The sequence below is a fragment of the Odontomachus brunneus genome, unplaced genomic scaffold, assembly GCF_010583005.1.
Source record: "Odontomachus brunneus isolate Ranch 3 - 2012 unplaced genomic scaffold, Obru_v1 Obru_scaffold_033, whole genome shotgun sequence".
Classification (NCBI taxonomy): domain Eukaryota; kingdom Metazoa; phylum Arthropoda; class Insecta; order Hymenoptera; family Formicidae; genus Odontomachus; species Odontomachus brunneus.
The window spans coordinates 2,294,765-2,313,983 of NW_022639483.1; the positions used below are offsets into that span (position 1 = coordinate 2,294,765).

At 39.5% G+C, this 19,219-nt stretch overlaps 5 protein-coding genes across 6 annotated transcripts in view; all 5 read left to right on the forward strand.

Annotated features, from left to right (window-relative positions):
- The window catches only part of LOC116843548 (odorant receptor 4-like), a 3,575-nt gene extending 942 nt beyond the window's left edge, over positions 1-2,633 (forward strand). Inside the window, exons 2-6 of the mRNA XM_032814015.1 lie at positions 697-1,030; positions 1,131-1,361; positions 1,622-1,735; positions 1,823-1,975; positions 2,069-2,633. Coding sequence (XP_032669906.1) covers positions 697-1,030; positions 1,131-1,361; positions 1,622-1,735; positions 1,823-1,975; positions 2,069-2,119 — 883 coding nt within the window. The 3' untranslated portion in view covers positions 2,120-2,633. The remainder of the gene's footprint in view (positions 1-696; positions 1,031-1,130; positions 1,362-1,621; positions 1,736-1,822; positions 1,976-2,068) is intronic.
- Positions 2,634-3,332: 699 nt separating this feature from the next.
- On the forward strand, positions 3,333-6,485 carry LOC116843552 (odorant receptor 13a-like). Its single transcript, XM_032814020.1, has 6 exons — positions 3,333-3,920; positions 4,689-5,022; positions 5,125-5,355; positions 5,962-6,075; positions 6,171-6,323; positions 6,417-6,485. Exons 1-6 carry the CDS (start codon positions 3,646-3,648, stop codon positions 6,465-6,467), a joined length of 1,158 nt encoding a protein of 385 aa, XP_032669911.1. The 5' UTR covers positions 3,333-3,645; the 3' UTR covers positions 6,468-6,485.
- Positions 6,486-7,949: 1,464 nt separating this feature from the next.
- On the forward strand, positions 7,950-10,396 carry LOC116843546 (odorant receptor 4-like). Of its 2 annotated transcripts, none has more exons than XM_032814012.1 (6): positions 7,950-8,224; positions 8,936-9,281; positions 9,380-9,610; positions 9,851-9,964; positions 10,031-10,183; positions 10,271-10,396. In XM_032814012.1, exons 1-6 carry the CDS (start codon positions 7,950-7,952, stop codon positions 10,319-10,321), a joined length of 1,170 nt encoding a protein of 389 aa, XP_032669903.1. In that variant the 3' UTR covers positions 10,322-10,396. The 2 variants fall into 2 exon arrangements, with proteins under 2 accessions (XP_032669903.1, XP_032669904.1); XM_032814013.1 differs by having other exon boundaries at positions 8,047-8,224; positions 8,939-9,281.
- Positions 10,397-11,486: 1,090 nt separating this feature from the next.
- On the forward strand, positions 11,487-13,817 carry LOC116843547 (odorant receptor 4-like). Its single transcript, XM_032814014.1, has 6 exons — positions 11,487-11,752; positions 12,100-12,445; positions 12,677-12,907; positions 13,097-13,210; positions 13,308-13,460; positions 13,548-13,817. The coding sequence occupies exons 1-6, from the start codon at positions 11,487-11,489 to the stop codon at positions 13,596-13,598; spliced, it is 1,161 nt and encodes a 386-aa protein (XP_032669905.1). The 3' UTR covers positions 13,599-13,817.
- A 1,903-nt stretch (positions 13,818-15,720) lies between these two features.
- LOC116843551 (odorant receptor 4-like) lies at positions 15,721-18,620 on the forward strand. The gene is made up of 6 exons (XM_032814018.1): positions 15,721-16,143; positions 16,932-17,277; positions 17,399-17,638; positions 17,878-17,991; positions 18,329-18,481; positions 18,570-18,620. The coding sequence occupies exons 1-6, from the start codon at positions 15,869-15,871 to the stop codon at positions 18,618-18,620; spliced, it is 1,179 nt and encodes a 392-aa protein (XP_032669909.1). The 5' UTR covers positions 15,721-15,868.
- Positions 18,621-19,219: the final 599 nt, after the last annotated feature.

Here is a 19,219-nt window from a genome sequence, read left to right on the forward strand (position 1 = left end):
GTCGAAAAAACACTTTATCGCGTTCCATTTTTCACAAAGCAAAAGAAATTGTTGTTTAGGAAAATAATTGTGTATGCTGACTGAATGTTATCGAGAAATGTCGAAATTAATCACAAACTACCTGTTTCGTTAGTAATGACTACTAGAACTGTTTGCATTGCCATCTAACATTTGCGGGCGGAAACTAAGTTAAGGTCCTAATATCCATGGTAAATGTCGCCCTAACTGATTTCTGATTGCCACAACCAGATCACGCGCAATTATACGATATGTAGTACTTTGATGTAGTTAATACATTAAAGTAGTTGAGTCATGCCAATTTTATACACATTACTATCACACAAAGATAACTAAGGTGGTGCAGCTACGTTGCTCACAACTAAATATTTCGGGTTGTGTTCATCATATCTCTTTTTTTTTGTGCACAATAAATTCGATTTTTCGATTCATCTTGAATGAGATCATATCCAGAAAGTTCATTCTACAGCTTTTCATGCACTCATTCGCAGTTTTGCGCTCATTGTATTTCAGCAATTGTCGTAGTTGTTTGCAAAATGGTAGAAAGCTTTATTGTGCACTTTAGTGAGTTTACATGCACACGAAGATTACTTACAAATGTTCAGTCAAAGAAGTCTGTGTAATAACCCAAATCTCCCAGCGAGTGTTATCAATACCTATAAGAATAATGGCTTGTAGAAAATTTAACGAGATATGGAAAACAATGTCGATGAATTGGGCGCGCAGCAATGAGTACAAGAGCGCAAACAAAAGGTACATGTCGTATTATTTGCCTAACATTATTGTGACACTCAGTGGGCTCTCGATGATAATGACCGCAACCGGTAATCTTTCTGGCGCAATGAGTTACGACGAATCTTCCAACGGGACGCGACCGTACGTCCTAAAGATATATCTTCCATTCGACAATATAAAACAATCTGTGTATCTATTTATAATTACTGTACAATTTTTCTACTTTTGGCTAATGACCGTCACTTCAGCCGCCATTAATTCGGTTCTTGTTATTTTGGTGAGTACTCGAAGTGATACTCGACGAAATAATTCATCGTCGGGCTCACCGCCGATTCCTCACCGCCCTACACGACAATTAACGGGACAGTGTCTTTTAGATTGCGTACTTAGGCGATCAAATTGATATCATTTGTACATGTTTGACGAAAATGTCGCCAGAGAATAACGACCGCCAAGCTAACGAGATTATGATGAAGGAAGTGATCAGAAAGCACCAGAGTGTGATTACCTTTTCGGAAAATATCGAGGCTCTTTATACGTACATCGCATTGATGTTAGTCGTGCTAAATACTTTAATTACCTGTGGCTTGGCCTTCGTGATCGTTAACGTGAGTAGTTGCGACGAGATTGCGATAATAGGAGAAAAACGGATACTGCATACGCACGCAAATCTTTCTCAAAATATCCACCTGTGAACAGAATGCAGATCATTAATCATGTTTATACATTCAATATGTTATTAACAGTACATATATTAAAAGATATATTTTTGTAGAATATATAACACAAAATGATATATTGATACATCTCAATTATTACACGACAAATTCGGCGCTATTTTAGGGATACTCTTTTGCGATTATTACAGGCAATCGGGACGCCTTTTTTCCTCAAGCTGTTAAGGAAGAACCTTTTGTTCTACTCCACGATTAACATTGAGACATTCGTATTTTGCTTCGCCGGAGAATATATTAGCGCCAAGGTTAGCTGTCCGCAATCATCGTACGGTAATAACAGCAGCATTAACATATATTTTCGATTAAGAGGCGATTTTGTTTCTCGTATATAGAGCAAAGCAATCGGCGAGGCTGCGTACTATTCGCCCTGGTATCAATCCAAGTTTCACGCTCGCGCCGTTTTGTTCATGATAATGAGATCGCAAAATCACTTGACAATCACTATGGGGAAAATCATGGATCTGTCATTCGAACTATTCTCTAATGTAAGACGTCTTGCTTACATTGTGGATTACGACATTCTCGATATGCAAGTGTGACGCACTAATTAATTAAGCGCATATTTCATGTTTTCGCAGATTTTAAAAACTTCAATGTCCTACTTGTCGGTACTACTAGCAATGTATTAAAGAGAAGATGCACTCCGTAGCTGTAATAGATAGTTTAAATAAATGTTTATAGATTACTAGTGCATATAGTTAGGAATTAAAGGAAATTGTCACACAATTCGCAGTTGAGTAATACTCGTATCACGCCAACTTCTAGCTCGCAGCTGGTCAGTGACGAAATGTTTTGTAGACGTCACTTTTCTTTTCACCAAATAAATTTGTCAAGTATATTCGTAAAATAATAAAGAAGCGCTACTTACGTTTATCTTTGAAGCATCGACGAGGAAAGGGAAGAAGCGGAGCGTCTTTGTTCGGGTCGCAGACGAGAGTGAACAGATCACGTACGTCATATTCATATCGCCGTAACGAACAAAGCTGCTTTCTAAAGGAAGCATCGCAGAAACGAGTAAATATGACGGGGATGATTATAGAACGTGGTGTATACGTACTCAGGCTGAGTTCTACGAAGCAAACATGATTCGATAAAGCCAGTAATGGCATAAGTTACGGTAAACGATTACACGATATGTTTCACTCACTGTGAATCCGTCAATGAATCGAACTTTTCTCCTCGTCCAACTGTCTGACTTATTTTCTCGGAATATTGTCTCTGGCGTACTATGAGAAACCTTTTCTCTTCGTATATCCCTGAAATTCACTATCCGGAAAAACTCGAGATATCTTCTCCGAAGATAAGATACGATTCGCCAATCAATATGCAAACGCGTGTCGCATGTAAACTTACGCGAATATTTAAATTTTTCAAGCGAAACTTGAAAAATTCTTGATGGTAATACCACAGTCAACCATTGGAAAACGGAAAATTGTTGTGACCTTTCTAATGTTTATCTTTTCTTTCTGCCTACAGATAATAATTTTATCTTTCTAATGATATGTCGAGAGCGACAGCACAGAAGTTCTTCAGCGCTTATGGTTGATTTTCATACACATACAACCCCTGTGATGGCACAACGCTCTGCATTATTAAGACAAGCAGGTGGGGAGAGCGCAGCAATTGCGCTTGGCGCAAAAAATCCTTCGATCGGATTTTCTTCTGTCTTGAAAATGACTTTCCGCGAAAAGTCGGAGGAACATCGTCCACGATTAGAAATAATTCAACATGTAGCCGACGTTGTGTATCATGTCTATAGATGCTTGACTCCTTGAATCTTTAAAGAAAATTACTTAATGCGCCGTGCCGCCCGTCAATTTCGAACACAGCGGATAGCTTTCCTGGACATTTATATTTTCTCTTTTTTCCTTTTTTCAAGAGCAGCATCGAGCAACATTGAAAAAACGCGGCGAATGCATCCACGCGAGCTGCAATAATGTGCCAATGCAAATGTTTAATGAGCGGTACCTGCTGGGGTCGATGTAAGAAGGGTTCGTCGGGTTCATCTCTCGTCGCAAGCCCTTAGTTCATGGGAAGACAGCTTGCAGAGCACATCGTCCAACAATCAGCACGTCTCGTCTCCGTACGATAACGTCTGACACGGTGTTATCGCGTTCTCAAGATTCCCACTCGCGAAATAAGGAACGATGCAAACATGAAAAAATCTATAAAGGTGCAGACGAAAAAAATGATCAGTTGGCCGCTCGAGATGCTGCTTCGTATATTCAGCATCTGGCCAGGCGTACCGTACGGCCCGTTTTGTAAAGTGTTCTGGCTCATTGTAATAACGCTCAATACGATTTTGCAATGGCTGTTTATTATTTATCGCGGACACACCGTCAATTCTAACGTTTTCATATATGCGTTCGTCAGTACTCTGACGATGCACATGAGGTTTATGAAAGTGGCTGTTCTCTGGTACAATCAGCGGTGAGATATATACAATATAATGTTTATTGTGCGTCTAAAATCATAACGAAATTGAGTGCACTTTCGCGTGTGATTATCACTATGCACGTATTATGCATAAGTGCTTATTAAAAATATCCGGTAGCGATATAGTCACACGGAACAAAAGAGTGTGGTTGGCCTACGTATAGATCTGGTTGTACCAACCGGATTTTACAATAAAATACAGATCAACTAATCTCATGGTTCCTGCGACCACAGAGTAATTTCTGAGTCACGGTAACGATATCTGGTTGCTTTTTAAACAGAGTGCATCCATGGTAAATGGAAACACCCAACCGATTCCTGATTGTCACAACCAGATCATGCGCAACTATACAATACGATGCAGTTGATATATCAAAGTAATTGAGTCATAGCAACCATACACATTACCATCACATAAAGATAATCAGGGTGATGCAGCTACGCTGCTCACAACTAAATATTTCGGGTTATATGCACTATCTCCTTTTTTTTCGTGCGCGGTAAATTCGATTTCTCGATCCATCTTGGATGAGACGAAATCCAGAGAGTTCATTCTACAGCTTCTCGTGCACTCATTCGCAGATTCGCTCTCATTGGTATTTCAACAATTGTCGTAGTTGTTTGCAAAATGGTAAAGGACTTTATTGTTCACTTTGGTAAGTTTACGTGCACATCAGGAGCACTTGCAAATGTTCTGTCGGAGAAACCTGTATAATAACCCGAATGTCCCAGTCTACCGCCTATAAAAATAATCGCTTGTAGAAGATTTAACGAGATGTGGGAAACGATGTCGATGAATTGGACGCGCAGCAGTGAGTACAAGAGCGCAGGCAAAAGGCACGTGTCGCATTATTTGCCTAATATCATTGTGACACTCAGTATGTTCTCGGTGATAATGACTTCAGCCGGTAATCTCTCTGGCGGAATTAGTTATGACGGATCTTCCAACGGGACGCGATCGTACGTCCTGCTGATACATGTTCCATTCGACAATCTAAAACAATCTGTGTATCTATTTATACTTTTTCAACAACTTTTCTACCTTTGGTTAATGGCCGCCACTTCCGCCACTATTAATTCGGTTCTTATTATTTTTGTGAGTACTCGAAGTGATAGTCGACCAAGTAATTCATCGTCGAGCTCACTGAGTCGATTTCTCACCGTCCTATACGACAATGAACAGGACAGTGTCTTTTAGATTATGTACTTAGGCGATCAGATTGATATCATTTGTACATGTTTGACGAAGATACCGCCAGGAGATAACGACCGTAAAGCTAACGTGGTTATGATGAAGGAAATGATCAGAAAGCACCAAAATGTGATTACTTTTGCGGAAAATGTCGAAGCCCTCTACACATACATCGCATTAATGTTAGTCGTGTTCAATACCTTAATTAGCTGCGGCGTGGGCTTCGTGCTGGTTAGGGTGAGTAGTTGGGACGAGTTTTGTGGCGAAAAGGGAAAAACGGATACCGTATACGCACGTAGATGTTTACCAAAGTATCTACCTGTGAACAATACGCAGATCATTAATCATATTTATATATTCAATATGTTATTAACTGCATATATTAAGAGATATATTTTTGTAGAATATATAACACCAAATAACAATAATTAACAATTAAAAGTGAAAAGTTAAAAAATGGCTCTAAGATATTAAATACAAAAAAGGGTAAAAGGAAAGCATTTAAGAGCCAGGCACAAGTGTAAAAGTGCAATCAATATATTATTTAACTTGCGTGCGTTTCTTTAAATTTCTTCCGTAACGGTTGATCCTTGCGCTTGAACTATTTCTTTCCCATTGTATTTTCTGAAGAAGACCCAAATCGGGTCGAAATGTAAACCGATATTGTATTGAGTCTTTGTTACATTGTAATATATTGATTGCACTTTTACACCTGTGCCTGGCTCTTAAATACTCTTTTCTTTTACCCTTTTTTGTATAAATAATTAACATCAAATAAAAAATAATTGAAACAGCTCAATTATTACACGATAAATTATAGGGATACCATTTTTACTATTACAGGCAATCGGAACGCCTCATTTCGCCAAGCTGCTAAGGAAGAACCTCTTGTTTTACTGCACGATTAACATTGAAACATTCGTATATTGCTTCGCCGGAGAATACATTAGCGCCAAGGTTAGCCGTCGCGCCCGCAATAATCATCGGTGTACGGTAATAACAGGGTTAACGTATATTTTTTATTAAGAGGCGTTTTTGTTTCTCGCATATAGAGCAAAGCAATCGGCGAGGCTGCGTACTATTCGCGCTGGTATCAATCCAAGTTTCATGGTCGCGCCGTTTTATTCATGATAATGAGGTCGCAAAATCAATTGACAATCACTGTGGGAAAAATCATAGATCTGTCATTGGAGCTATTCACCAGTGTAAGACGTGTTGTTTACATTTTGGGTCACGATATTACCAATATGCAAGTGTGACGCATTAATTAATAAAGCGTATATTTGATATTTTCGCAGATTTTAAAAACTTCAATGTCCTATATGTCGGTACTGCTGGCAATGTATTAAAGAGAAGATAGATCGTAGCTAGTAATAATAAATAGTTTAAATAAATATTTGTAGATTATTAATGTATAATTAGGAATTAAAAGGAATTGTCGTACAATTCACAGTTGTGCCTTAACTTGTGTCATACCAATTTTTAGCTGGTCAATAATAAAATGTTTTGTAGACGTCATTTTTCTTTTCGCCAAATAAATGTGTCAAATATATTCATAAAATAATTAATAAGCGCCACTCATGTTTATCTTTGAAGCACCGACGAGGAAGGGAGAGAAGCATTTTTGTTCAAATCATAAACGGGAATGACTAGATCGCGCGTATCATATGTCGCGCAGCCGCCGCGGCGAACAAAACTGCTTTCTAAAGGGAACACTGAAGAAACGAGTAAATATGACGGGGATGATTATAGAACGTAGTGTATATATATACAGGCTGTATTCTACGAAGCAAATACGGTTCGATAAAGCCAACAATGACCTAAGCTATGGTAAACAATTACACGATATATAACTGACTCACTATGAATTCGTCAATAACTCTTCTTCTCGCTCAACTGTCTGACTTGTTTTCTTGGAATATCGTCTCTGGCGTATTATAAGAAACTTTTTCTCTTCATATATTCTTGGTAGTCACTATCCGGAAAAACTCGTGATATCTTCTTCGAAGATAATATACGATTCGCCAATCAATATGCGAACGCGTGTCGCATGTAACTTACGCGAATATCTGAATTTTTTAAACAAAACTATTTTTGTCCGTAGTACCACAATCAACCATTGGTAAACGGAAAATTGTTGTGCCCTTTCTAATGATTTTTTTCCTTCTGTCTACAGATGGTAATTTTATTTTTCTAATAATATGTCGAGAGCGACAGCACAGTTCTTCAGTGCGTATGGTTGATTTTTATACGCACACAACCTCTGTAGTGGCACGATATCCTGCACTATTATAATAGGTAGGTAGGTTAATTGCGCTTCGCGCAAAAAAATCCGTCGATAGTCTTTTCTTTGGTCTTGAAAATGGCTTTCAGCGAAAAGTCGGAGGAACATTGCCTACTATCGCTAGAAACGATACGGCCGGCCGTACGCACCGTGTCTACAGATGCTTGACTTCTTGAATCTTTAAAGAAAATTACTTAATTCGTCGTGCCGTTCGTCAATTCCACATACAGCGGGTGGCTTTCCCTGGTGATATTCATATTTTTTTTCCCACTTTTTTCAAGAGCAGCATCGGACAATATCGAAAATGCGCGGCGAGTGCACTCACGCGAGCTGTATAATGTGCCAATGCAAATGTTTAATGAGCGGCATCTACTGGGGTCGGAGAAAGGAGGGTTCGTCAAGTTTATTTTCCGTCACGACCCTTCAGTTCACGGAAGACACCTTGGAGCGCACGTCGTCTGACAATCAGCACGTTCACGTACGATAACGTACGTGATATTATCGCGTGATCAAGATTCCTATTCGCGAAATAAGGAACGACGTGAACATGAAAAAATCTAGAAATGTGCAAACAAAAAGAATAATTAGCTGGCCACTCGAGATGCTGCTTCGATTGTTCGGCATCTGGCCAGGTGTATCGTACAGTCAGTTTTGCAAAGTGTTCTGGCTAATTATAATGATAACCAACACGTCTCTTCAATTATTATTTCTTATAATGCACGCGCGTACCATCAACTTTACAATGGTTATATACGTGTTCGCAGCGACTCTGGCGTTGGGCATGAAGCTAATTAAAATAGCCATTTTCTGGTTTAATCAGCGGTGAGACATACACGGTATAATGCAAGCTATGCGTGTAAAACCATAATAAGATCGGGAATACTTTCATACGCGTGTGATTAGCATTGTGCATCTACAAGATGTCCATGTATATAGATTAGATCTAACTGAACCCAAAGATCCTCTACTATTTTACAAATAACTATGTAAAATTTGGTTATTTATTAAAGAAGATTGGTGCAAGATTACGTGAGATAATGCATCAATGCTCTTTAATTAATAACTTAGAAATTTACGTTGTTATTAGTAAAGGATATGTCTGTTCAATTTGTGCTAATTTACAAACACGCGACGGCAGTCGTCGCCATCGAACTCCCTGCGGTATCGCACGTATTCTCTAATATTCTATGATTAATAAAATTTTGGTTTTTTGCAAAATGATGAGAGATCTTCGTATTCAGTTTGACACTCAGCATCAGACATTTTGTACATAAAATTTATCGAAAAATCGCAGTGTAATAACGATAAAGTTGACTTTTCGATGCAGCAACTGAGGAAAGAGATTTAATTTAATTATCGCACTGTTATTGTCGCGATTACACATGACGAACATCTATTCCTAGATGTTCATTGCATCGAAATTGATACTCAGTATGACTACACTGTAACTCTTCGAAAGCAATTTCAGCCATATATATAAAACCAAATTTCCTTATGGATATTATTAACTCCCATGAGAATAATTGCTTGTAGAAGATTCAACGAGATGTGGAAAACGATGTCGACGAATTGGGAGCGCGGCAGTGACTACACGGACGCAGTTGGCGCGACTGGCAAAAAACAAATAATGCATTATATGCCCAACTTCATTGTGGCATTCAATTTGTTCTCAGTGATGATGACCTCGTTCAGTAGTCTCTCGGCCGGAATTCATTACGACGAAGCTTCCAACGCGACGCGTCCCTACGTTCTGTGGATGTATCTTCCATTCGACGTAAACAAACACTCCGTGTACTTACTCGTGATATTTCTACAATTTTTCTACCTGTTTATCCTTTCCGCCGGTGCCGCCACCATCAATTCGGTTCTTATTATTTTGGTGAGTGTAGCCTTACGATACAAAACAATGAAACACGTCAAGCTCATCGTCAATTCATCTTCACTCCGTGTAAGAATAAACGGGTTCATGCCTTTTAGATGCTGTACCTAGGAGATCAGATCGATATCATTTGTAAATGTTTGACGGAGATGCCGCAGGAGGAGAATGAGTCCAGCACGAATGTGACTATGCTGAAGAAAATAATCCGGAAGCACCAGAATGTCATTGCGTTTTCGGAAAACGTCGAGTCCGTCTACACGTACATCGCGTTGATGTTACTCTTATTTAATACCTTAATTACCTGCGGCTTGGGTTTCATTCTCGTCACAGTGAGTACCTACGACCAGTTTAACCCAGCACAGAGAAAATAACGATAACGCTGCGGACAAGTCCTTATTGCAAGGTCGCCCTGCGAACAACATGCATTTTCATGATCGTTTTTGTGCGCTTAATATTTTATAAAACGTAATGGAGAAAATATTAATATTATATGATACAAAATAATGCCAGTTAATTGCTACTCGATCGCTCGACCATTATCTATTGGAGTACATTTTTTATCATTACAGTCTATCGGATCGCCCAATTTCTCCAAAATGATGAAAAAGAACCTCATGTTCTATTGCGTGATGAACATTGAGTCGTTCGTATTTTGCTTCGCCGGAGAATATATTAGAGCCAAGGTTAGCTCTTGCGTCCTTTTGTAACGTGGATCTTCAATTACAAAGTGTTTTCTTCTGCGTATATAGAGCAGAGAGATCGGCGACGCTGCGTACAGTTCGCCCTGGTATCAGTCCAAATTTCACGGTCGCGCCGTTTTATTTATGATAATGAGATCGCAGAATCAGTTGACGATCACAATGGGAAAGTTCGTAGATCTCTCCTTGGAATTGTTCTCCACTGTAAGATGCATGTGTAATTGCGCGCTCTAGTCTTCACGACGTCCGAGTGACACACCGATTAAAGATGCCCATGTGACATTCTTGCAGATTGTAAAAACTTCAGCGTCCTACGTGTCCGTACTGTTGGCAATGTATTGAAGAGAAAACACACAATCATAAAGAATACTTTGAACAACAACTTCTCTCTTAGTAGTTAGATAGGAATTAAAGAAATTTGGCACATAATTCATAGTTGAGAAACGCCTTTCTTCTTCCTAATTTCCAATGCGCTCAAGTGCTCAGTGACTAGATGTTTATTTTCGTTTTTTCATCAATCTGATTTATCACGTATATTGGTTTCCGCGCAATTAATTAAGACATATTTCTTACCTTTGTCTTTTATGTATCTACAACGAGGAGGTGGAGCAGCATCTCTGCTCCCATCGCAATCGAAAGTAGCAAGATCGCGTATACATATATCAACGAGAAACAAGATTGCATTGCAGAGGCACTATCGGTGACACGTAAATATGATTGCGGCGATTGCGCGAAGACGCAATATACACAAAGCTGCGTTCTCTGAAGCAGAGGTAATTTCTTTGTCGTAATATCGTCTTTGGCGTACTATAAAAAACTTTTTCCCTTCACTCATTCTTGAGATTAGCTTACTCGGAAAAACTCGAGATATTTTCTTCAGCGGTCATGTGCGATTCGCCAATCGATATTCGAATGCGTATCGCATATAAACGATATCCAGCATTATTAAGACAGGTAGGTAGTGAGGGCATAGCAATTGCGCTTCGCGCAAAAAATCCGTCGATAGTCTTTTCTTTTGTCTTGAAAATGACTTTCAGCGAAAAGTCGGAGGAATACCGTTCACGATTGCTGGAAACAATTTGACATATGGCCGATGTCGCGTATCGCGTACAAATGCTTGACTCCTTGAATCTTTAAAGAAAATTACGCAATGTGCTGTGCTGCCGATCAATTCCACATATTGCGGATAACTTTCCCTGACATTTACATTTTCTCTTTTTTCTTTTTCTCAAGAGCAGTATCGGGCAATCGAGATTGAAAAAACGCGGCGAGTGCATCCACGCAAGCCGCATAATGTGCCAATGCAAATGTTTAATGAGCGGTACCTGCTCGGGTCGGAGAAAGGAGGATTCGTCAGGTTGATCTTCCGTCGCGACCTCTCAGTTCACGAATGGACATCTTGCAGCGCACATCGTCCGGCAATCAATACGTCCACGTATAATAGCATCCGATACGGTGTCGTGGAGTTATCTATATCCTTATCTGCGAAACAGGGGATAACACAAACATGAAAAGATCTACAAGTGTGCACACGAGGAGAATGATCAGTTGGCCGCTCGAGATGCTGCTTCGACTGTTCGGTATTTGGCCCGGTGTTTCATATGGTCCGCTTTGCAAAGTGTTCTGGCTGATCGTAATGATAACCAACACGTCTTTTCAATACTTATTTCTTATACTTGACGCGCGTTCCACCAAGTTCATATACGCATTCCCTGGGACTCTGTCGATGAGCATGAAGCTCGTTAAGCTAATCATTTTCTGGTCCAATCAACGGTGAGATATATACGTTATAATGTAAGTTATGTGCGTAAAACCGGGAATACTCTCATGTATTACTATGCATCCATATAAGTTTTCGTCGAAGAAAAGAGCATGCGGTGAATGACGATGAAGTCGACTTTCCAATATAGGCACCGAGAGATAAGAGATTTTTATTTAATCATTGCACATTTAATGTCGTGTGATTACGCGTGAACATCCATTTCTAAGTATTTACTGCGTCGAAATCGACACTCACCGTGATTACAACGCAATGCTCCCAGTATATTTGTAGCTATATGTATAAATCCAAATTTCTCTGCGAGTGTTATTAACGCCCATACGAATGTAATCACTTGTAGAAGATTTGACGAGATGTGGGCAACGGTGTCGATGAATTGGCAGCGCGGCAATGGCTACACGGACGCAGCTGGCACGACTGGCAAAAAGCAGGCGGTGCATTATTTGGCCAACTTCGTTGTGGCGTTCAGTTCGGCGTCGGTAGTGTTGAACTCATTCGAGAATCTTTCGGCCGGAATTCATTACGACGAGGCTTCCAACGGGACACGTCCGTACGTTATGTCGATGCATCTTCCATTCGACGTTAATAGGCAAAGCGTGTATCTGTCCGTGATATTTCTACAATTTTTCTATCTGCTCGTCACTACTGCCGTTGGCGCCACCACTAATTCGGTTCTTATCATTTTGGTGAGTGCTCGTGCTTATTACGCTACAAAAACAATGAAACTCATCGAGCTCATTGTCAATTTATCTTCACTCTGTATGAGAATAATCGGAAAGAATTAAAAAAGAATTAAATGGTTCTTATTGATAAAACAAAAAATAACGGAAAAATAGATGTATTTAGAATCACGACATAGGCGTAATAATGTAATGTAAGAATAGACTAGAGAATAAACAGTGTTTCGTATCCTTTAGATGCTGTATTTAGGTGACCAGATCGATAATGTTTGTACATGTTTGACGAAGATGCCGCAGGGGGAGAACAACTGCAGGACGAACGTGATTATACGGAAGGAAATAATCCAAAAACACCAGAGTGTCATTACGTTTTCGGAAAGCGTCGAGTCCATGTACACATACATCGCGTTAATGTTGATCATACTTAATACTTTGATTACCTGCACCCTAGGTTTTATTCTCGTCACAGTGAGTAGTTACGAGTTTAACGGCAAAGAAAACAATGACTACTGCACCCTAATGACTAATGCGTTTAACGCACTTAATCTTATTAATAGTAACGAGAAATATTAGTACCGTGTAAAACGAAATAATGCAAGCTAATTATTACTCGATCGTCCGGCTGCTTTTACTGAAATACGTTTTCGACCGTTACAGTCTGTTGGATCGCCCCATTTCACCAAAATGTTGACGAAGAACCTCTTGTTCTATTGCGTGATTAACACTGAGACATTCGTATTCTGCTTCGCCGGAGAATACATAAGCGCCAAGGTTAGCCCTTGCTTTCACAATCGTTGATTGTGTACGATAATAAACGTGACGTGACGTAACACAGATTTCCAATTATGAGGCATTTTCTTCTGCATAGAGCCGACAGATCGGCGAGGCTGCATACAGTTCGCCCTGGTATCAGTCCAAGTTCCACGGTCACGCCGCTTTATTCATGATAATAAGATCGCAGAATCAGTTGACATTTACAATGGGGAAATTCGCGAATCTCTCATTGGAGCTGTTTTCCACTGTAAGATGCATCAGTAATTTCGCGTTGCAGTTCTCGCGACGTCCGAGTGACAAACTGATCATAGATGCCCATGTAACATTCTTGCAGATTATAAAAACTTCGGCGTCCTACGTGTCCGTACTGTTGGCGATATACTGAAGAGAATACACACGCTCCGTGTTCGTAATAAATAGTGACAAGTTAACTATTAGTACGTAGATAGGAATTAAAGAAATTTCGCACATGATTCACAGTTGGGAAACGTCTTTCTTCTTTCTGATTTCCAATGCGCGGATGGTCAATGACTAAATCACTTAGAAGTCAGACCAATACGGCCAAGCCTGAAATACGCAAAGTTCACACCACACAGAGCACCATAGTCTCATTTTCTCTCTGATATCTCGTGTGTTACCCCGCGAATTCTACAACATGCATATTTGACTTTCATGCACACGCAACCGTCGTCGTTGCACGATATTTTATATTATTGAAGAAAGAAGCGGCGGGCGTGCAGTACCGCGATATACCTGTAGAAACGCCACCGATTGACTCAAGTGTCCGTCATGTTTTTTCATCAGTCTGACTAATCGCGTGTTTCAGTTCTCATGGATATTAATTAAGATACATTTCTCACGCTCAACGTGAAAAACAATATTGCATCGCAGAGTCACTAGGGTGATAAATAAATATGACAGAGGCGACTACAAAATGTGACGTACGCAAGGCTGCGTCCTCTGAAGTAGAAGTAATTGATTGAAGCTAACAATGCCCTAAATGTGAGAGATTATACGATATCTTTCGTGAATCCATGCGCATGTTAAACTTTTTCTTAGCCAGTTCTTTGAGTTCTTTCTCAGACTATCTATGTTTTTGACAGACTACAGCAGATTTTTTCTTTTCGCTCTTCCTCAAGATTTACTTATTCAGAAAAACTCGAATTACTTTCTTCAGGGCGCTCGCACAATCGATATGCGTGTGCGTGTCGCGTGTACGCTTAGAAAAGCTTGAATATTTCAAGCAAAGCGTTATGGACAGTCATGCCGCAATATTTGGGGGATGAATCATTGTCGGGTTCTCTATAAGCTGTCTTTCATTTACAAGTATTAGCAAATCGTACAAAACATAGCCATGGTCTCTGTTATAAAATAATAATTTCTCATCGCTGCGGTGTAATTATCGGCAGTATCAATATTCCGAATACTTGCCTAGCATCCGGATATCCTCGTATCTTTCGAGTATTCTCCGATTATTTTGTAAGTAACCTAGATACTGGTAAGTAGGATAGATAATACTCGAGAGAAACGCTCGGCAAAATCGGCTGATGCGAAATTAATTGCTGCAAAACAGGTGATAGATGATTCTTATTTGAATACCTGAGAAATCTTGCGATTTTTGGCTCCAAATACTGAGTTATTGCAAGCAACACAATCTGCACAATTGAGCATCTAGAAAATACCTAAAAGCATAAATACAAAAGTTTATACTAATTAATGTTAATTCATTAACTTCTTAATGAGTACAAAAAAGAGACTTCGGTACAGAAAATATGCACGTAAATTGAAGTCAATGAAAATTATCTCGATATAATTTGTTACTCTTACCTGCGTCATTGTGGTTACACGTAACGGGCGAGTCTCCGGAGTAAGAATGAGCTCGAGAAGAAAGTCTTAGAGAAGGCAAGCCAATAACCTAAAATATGCCAAGTTTACAATACAGAGAACATCACACTTGCGTATAGGTGTATGCACGTTGCAGTTTTATTTTCCCTCTGATATTTCATACTTTACCCCACGACTTCTGCAACGTGCATATTTGATTCTCAAGCAACCCCCATCGTTGCACGATATCCTACATTATTAAAGAAAGAAACGGCGGATGCGTAGTGATCGCGATACACGTGTAAAAACTCCACTGACTGATTGCAGTCTTTCCTTTCTTCTTGAAAATGACTTTCCACAAAAAGCCGGGGGAACCGCACAGTGTCCGCGATCACTGCAAACAATTTGATATCCGACGATTTGATGTCGCGTGCCGTGTCTACGCATGCTTGACTCCTTGAATCTTTTATGATAATTACTCACTGCGCCGTACCGCCAGTCAATTCAACAGCACTTTTCCTGACAGTGCTCTCCATCTTACCTTTGGCTCCTCTTTCTTGAAAAATAGTATCAAGAGAAACATCGAGAGAACGCGGGAACATAATGTACACACGAGTCGTATAATGTACGAGTGCAAATATTTAATGAGCAGTGGCTACTGGGATCGCAGGGTTCGTCAGGTACATCTTCAGTCGTGACCCCTCAGTTCACAGTAGGACACTTTGTAGCGCACATCGTCCGGTAACTAACGTGTCCACACACGATAGCGTCCAATACGATACTGTCGTGAATGAGATATCGTTTCGCGGAATAACGGCCGTTGAGGAACACATGGAGAAATCGAAAAACGAGCAATCGAGAAGAATAATCAGTCGGCCGCTTCACATGTTGCTTTGCCTGTTCGGGATTTGGCCAGGCATATCGCACAGCCTGCTTTGCAAAATGTTCTGGCTGATTGTAATGATAACCTACACGAGTCTTCAATTCATGTTTCTTATCATTAACGCGCGATCCCTCGACTTTACCTTTTTTATATATGCGTTCGCCCTGACATTGGCGCTGACCATGAAATTCATCAAAATGCTCCTCTTCTGGTACAATCAGCGGTGAGGCATACACGATATAAAGCGTATCGCGTAAAATCGTGACGAGATCGAAAGTACACGCGTGTGATTATTACTGTAAATCGGGTTTATTGGAAATCCAGAAGCAGTGCGATCACGGCGAATTTTATTTTCCAATATCGTGGCGATGCGAAAAGAGATTTTGAGTTAACTGTCGCCAACATTTATTGCCACGTATTTGCAATACTGAGTTCAAAAGTCATCGTAATTACATCGCGTTTTTTTAACTAATGAGTTAAGATAAATAGCATAATGGTTTCATGAAATGTATCTCACCAATTATCTCATTATTATTGGACATAAATGTCATCCAACAATTAAAAACAATTAAAAATGAAAAATAAATGAGTAAGATAAATGTCCCAATGCCCGGACATGTACCTAATTCCGGACACTCTTATTATTTTAAATATTTCTCTAAATATTTCATCTTTCAATGTACATTAAATATAAATATTAAATGTATGTATACCAATATATATGTATTGTACGATGAAAGTTGAAATATTCATATTTAAATATAAAAATAATAACAATGTCCGGAGATTGGTACATGTCTGGGCATTAATACATTTACCTTAATGAGGAATATAAACAAAACTTTTAAATTATCTTATTTTCTGCATGCTATATACATTACATTGAAAAAATCAGATACGATTTAAGAGATCGGCATGATTTCGACAATTTCCCTCTAAGTATCGCCACAATAAAAAACGAAACAAGCCGATTCGTGTAACACACACCAGTAAGAATAATCGCGTTTGTAGAAAATTCAATGAGATGTGGGACACGATGTCGATGAATTGGGAGCTTAGTGCTGCCTATACAAGCGCAGTTAACACGACCACCAAAAGGCACGTATCGCATTTTATGCCCAATTTTGTCGTGGCATTTAATTCGATATCAGTGATAATGACCTCCGCCGGCACTCTATCGACCGCATTACATTACGACGAAGCTTCCAATGCGACGCGTCCGTACATCCTGTTGATGCATCTTCCATTCGACGTTAATAGACATTCCGTGTATTTACTCGTGATATTCTTGCAATTTTCCTACTTGTTCATCCTTTCTGCCGGGGCCGCCACTCTCAATTCGGTTCTTATCATTTTGGTGAGTCTCCACCAAAATTTTGGTGAGCGTCATAATTAGTAAGCAAAGTAATTAAGCTCATCTAGCTCATTGTCAATTCATCTTCACTCTGTGTGAGAATGAACGAGTTCATGCCTTTTAGATGCTGTACTTGGGAGATCAGATCGATATCATTTGTAGATGCTTGACGCAGATGCCACAGATTCCGCTGGGAGCAAATGTGCAGCAGAAAGACACGATTGTGGTGAGGGAAATAATCCGCAAACATCAGAGTGTCATCATCTTTTCGCAAAATATCGAAGCCCTCTACACGTACATCGCTTTGATATTAGTCGTGCTTAATACCTTAATTACCTGCGGCTTGGGTTTCGTACTTGTCACAGTGAGTAGCTGCGACAAACATCGCAGCAAAGAAAATAACAGTTACTACAGATAAAACCTCGTGTAAAGATCTATCTGGAAAAAATATAAAGATTCATTAATGGCATTTATACTTAACATGCAATTAATAGTAATGAGAAATATTTTATATAACACGAAATAATATTTTATTAATGCAAGCTGATTGTACTTGATTGTACCATTGCTATAATCGAGGTGCATTTTCTATTACCGTTGCAGTCAGTTGGATCACCCAACTTCTCCAAAATGGTGAAGAAGAATCTCATGTTCTATTGCGTGATCAACATTGAGACATTTGTATTTTGCTACGCTGGAGAATTCCTTAGTGCCAAGGTTAGCTTCCGCAATTTGATGTGTACACTATAACCAACGTAATAGCTTCAACATCTCCCAGGCCTAGTTCTAAATAAATTTCTCGATTGTGTAATGTGTAATGTGTGCACGTAACATAATCATGCATGATGACTATTGATTATCCCGCGGGAGCAACTTCCCCGAAATAATCAACGGTTATGATACATGAATGAGTAGATATATTGTAATCGAGAAATTTGTTTGGAACTGGGCCCAGAAAATGTCAAGGCAATTATGTTGGATTATGTATGCCGATATAAACATCATATCATGATACAAAGTTTCAATTATGAGATATTTTCTTCTACGTGTCTAGTGGAAAGAAATTGGCGAGGCAGCGTACAATTCGCCCTGGTATCAATCCAAATTCCATGGTCGTGCCATTTTATTCATGATGATGAGATCGCAGACTCAGTTGACCATCACAATGGGAAAGTTCATGGATCTCTCGTTGGAGCGATTCTCCAGTGTAAGATGCATGTATAACTTCGCTTTGCGGTTCTCGCGATATTCGAGTGACAACTAATTAAAGATATCTATGTGACACATTTTTGCAGATTGTAAAAGCTTCGGCGTCCTACGTGTCGGTATTGTTGGCGATGTATTAAAGACACACTCATAATCTGTATTAATAATAAACGCTATAAATAATTGTTACAAGTTATTAGTATCTAGATAAGGATTAAAGAAAGTTGGTGCACGATCCACAGTTGAGAAATCCCTTGCTCTACTCAATATCCGACACGTAGTTAGTCAATGACGGAATTATGCATTATGTTTTTTCGCCAAACTAACCCATCACATATATTAGTTTTTTCATGGAATTAACTAAAAGGCGTTTCTCACGCTCATCTTTCATGAAACTACGGTGAGGAGATACGTTTCTCTTCGAATCACAATCGGAAGCGGCAAGATCGCGCGTGCTATTGTCAAGGGGGAGAATAATGTTGCATTGTATGGCGACTATCGCGGTGACATGACGGCAATGGCTACAAAAAACAATGTACGCAAAGCTGTATCCTCTGAAGCAGACGTAAGTTATTAAAGCTAGCAATGACCTCTGAAAAGCGGCAGTTTAAAAAAAGTTTACACGTTATCTTTCTCTCCGTAAATCCGTCTGCGAGTTGACTTTCCTTCGATTTCTTTCTATCTGTTCTCTCTCTCTCTCTTTCTCTCTCTCTCTCTCTCTCTCTCTCTCTCTCTCTCT

Bases quoted from the DNA above. Each gene is read 5' to 3' on its own strand.
- LOC116843547 (XM_032814014.1), top strand. From the start codon at position 11,487: ATGAAAAGATCTACAAGTGTGCACACGAGGAGAATGATCAGTTGGCCG. The intron at 11,753-12,099 runs GTGAGATATATA...AATCACTTGTAG, and splicing joins ATTTTCTGGTCCAATCAACG to AAGATTTGACGAGATGTGGG. The intron at 13,211-13,307 runs GTTAGCCCTTGC...TCTTCTGCATAG, and splicing joins GAGAATACATAAGCGCCAAG to AGCCGACAGATCGGCGAGGC.
- LOC116843551 (XM_032814018.1), top strand. From the start codon at position 15,869: ATGGAGAAATCGAAAAACGAGCAATCGAGAAGAATAATCAGTCGGCCG. The intron at 16,144-16,931 runs GTGAGGCATACA...TCGCGTTTGTAG, and splicing joins CTCTTCTGGTACAATCAGCG to AAAATTCAATGAGATGTGGG. The intron at 17,992-18,328 runs GTTAGCTTCCGC...CTACGTGTCTAG, and splicing joins GAGAATTCCTTAGTGCCAAG to TGGAAAGAAATTGGCGAGGC.
- LOC116843546 (XM_032814012.1), top strand. From the start codon at position 7,950: ATGAAAAAATCTAGAAATGTGCAAACAAAAAGAATAATTAGCTGGCCA. The intron at 8,225-8,935 runs GTGAGACATACA...AATTGCTTGTAG, and splicing joins ATTTTCTGGTTTAATCAGCG to AAGATTCAACGAGATGTGGA. The intron at 9,965-10,030 runs GTTAGCTCTTGC...CTGCGTATATAG, and splicing joins GAGAATATATTAGAGCCAAG to AGCAGAGAGATCGGCGACGC.
- LOC116843552 (XM_032814020.1), top strand. From the start codon at position 3,646: ATGAAAAAATCTATAAAGGTGCAGACGAAAAAAATGATCAGTTGGCCG. The intron at 5,023-5,124 runs GTGAGTACTCGA...AGTGTCTTTTAG, and splicing joins ATTCGGTTCTTATTATTTTT to ATTATGTACTTAGGCGATCA. The intron at 6,076-6,170 runs GTTAGCCGTCGC...TCTCGCATATAG, and splicing joins GAGAATACATTAGCGCCAAG to AGCAAAGCAATCGGCGAGGC.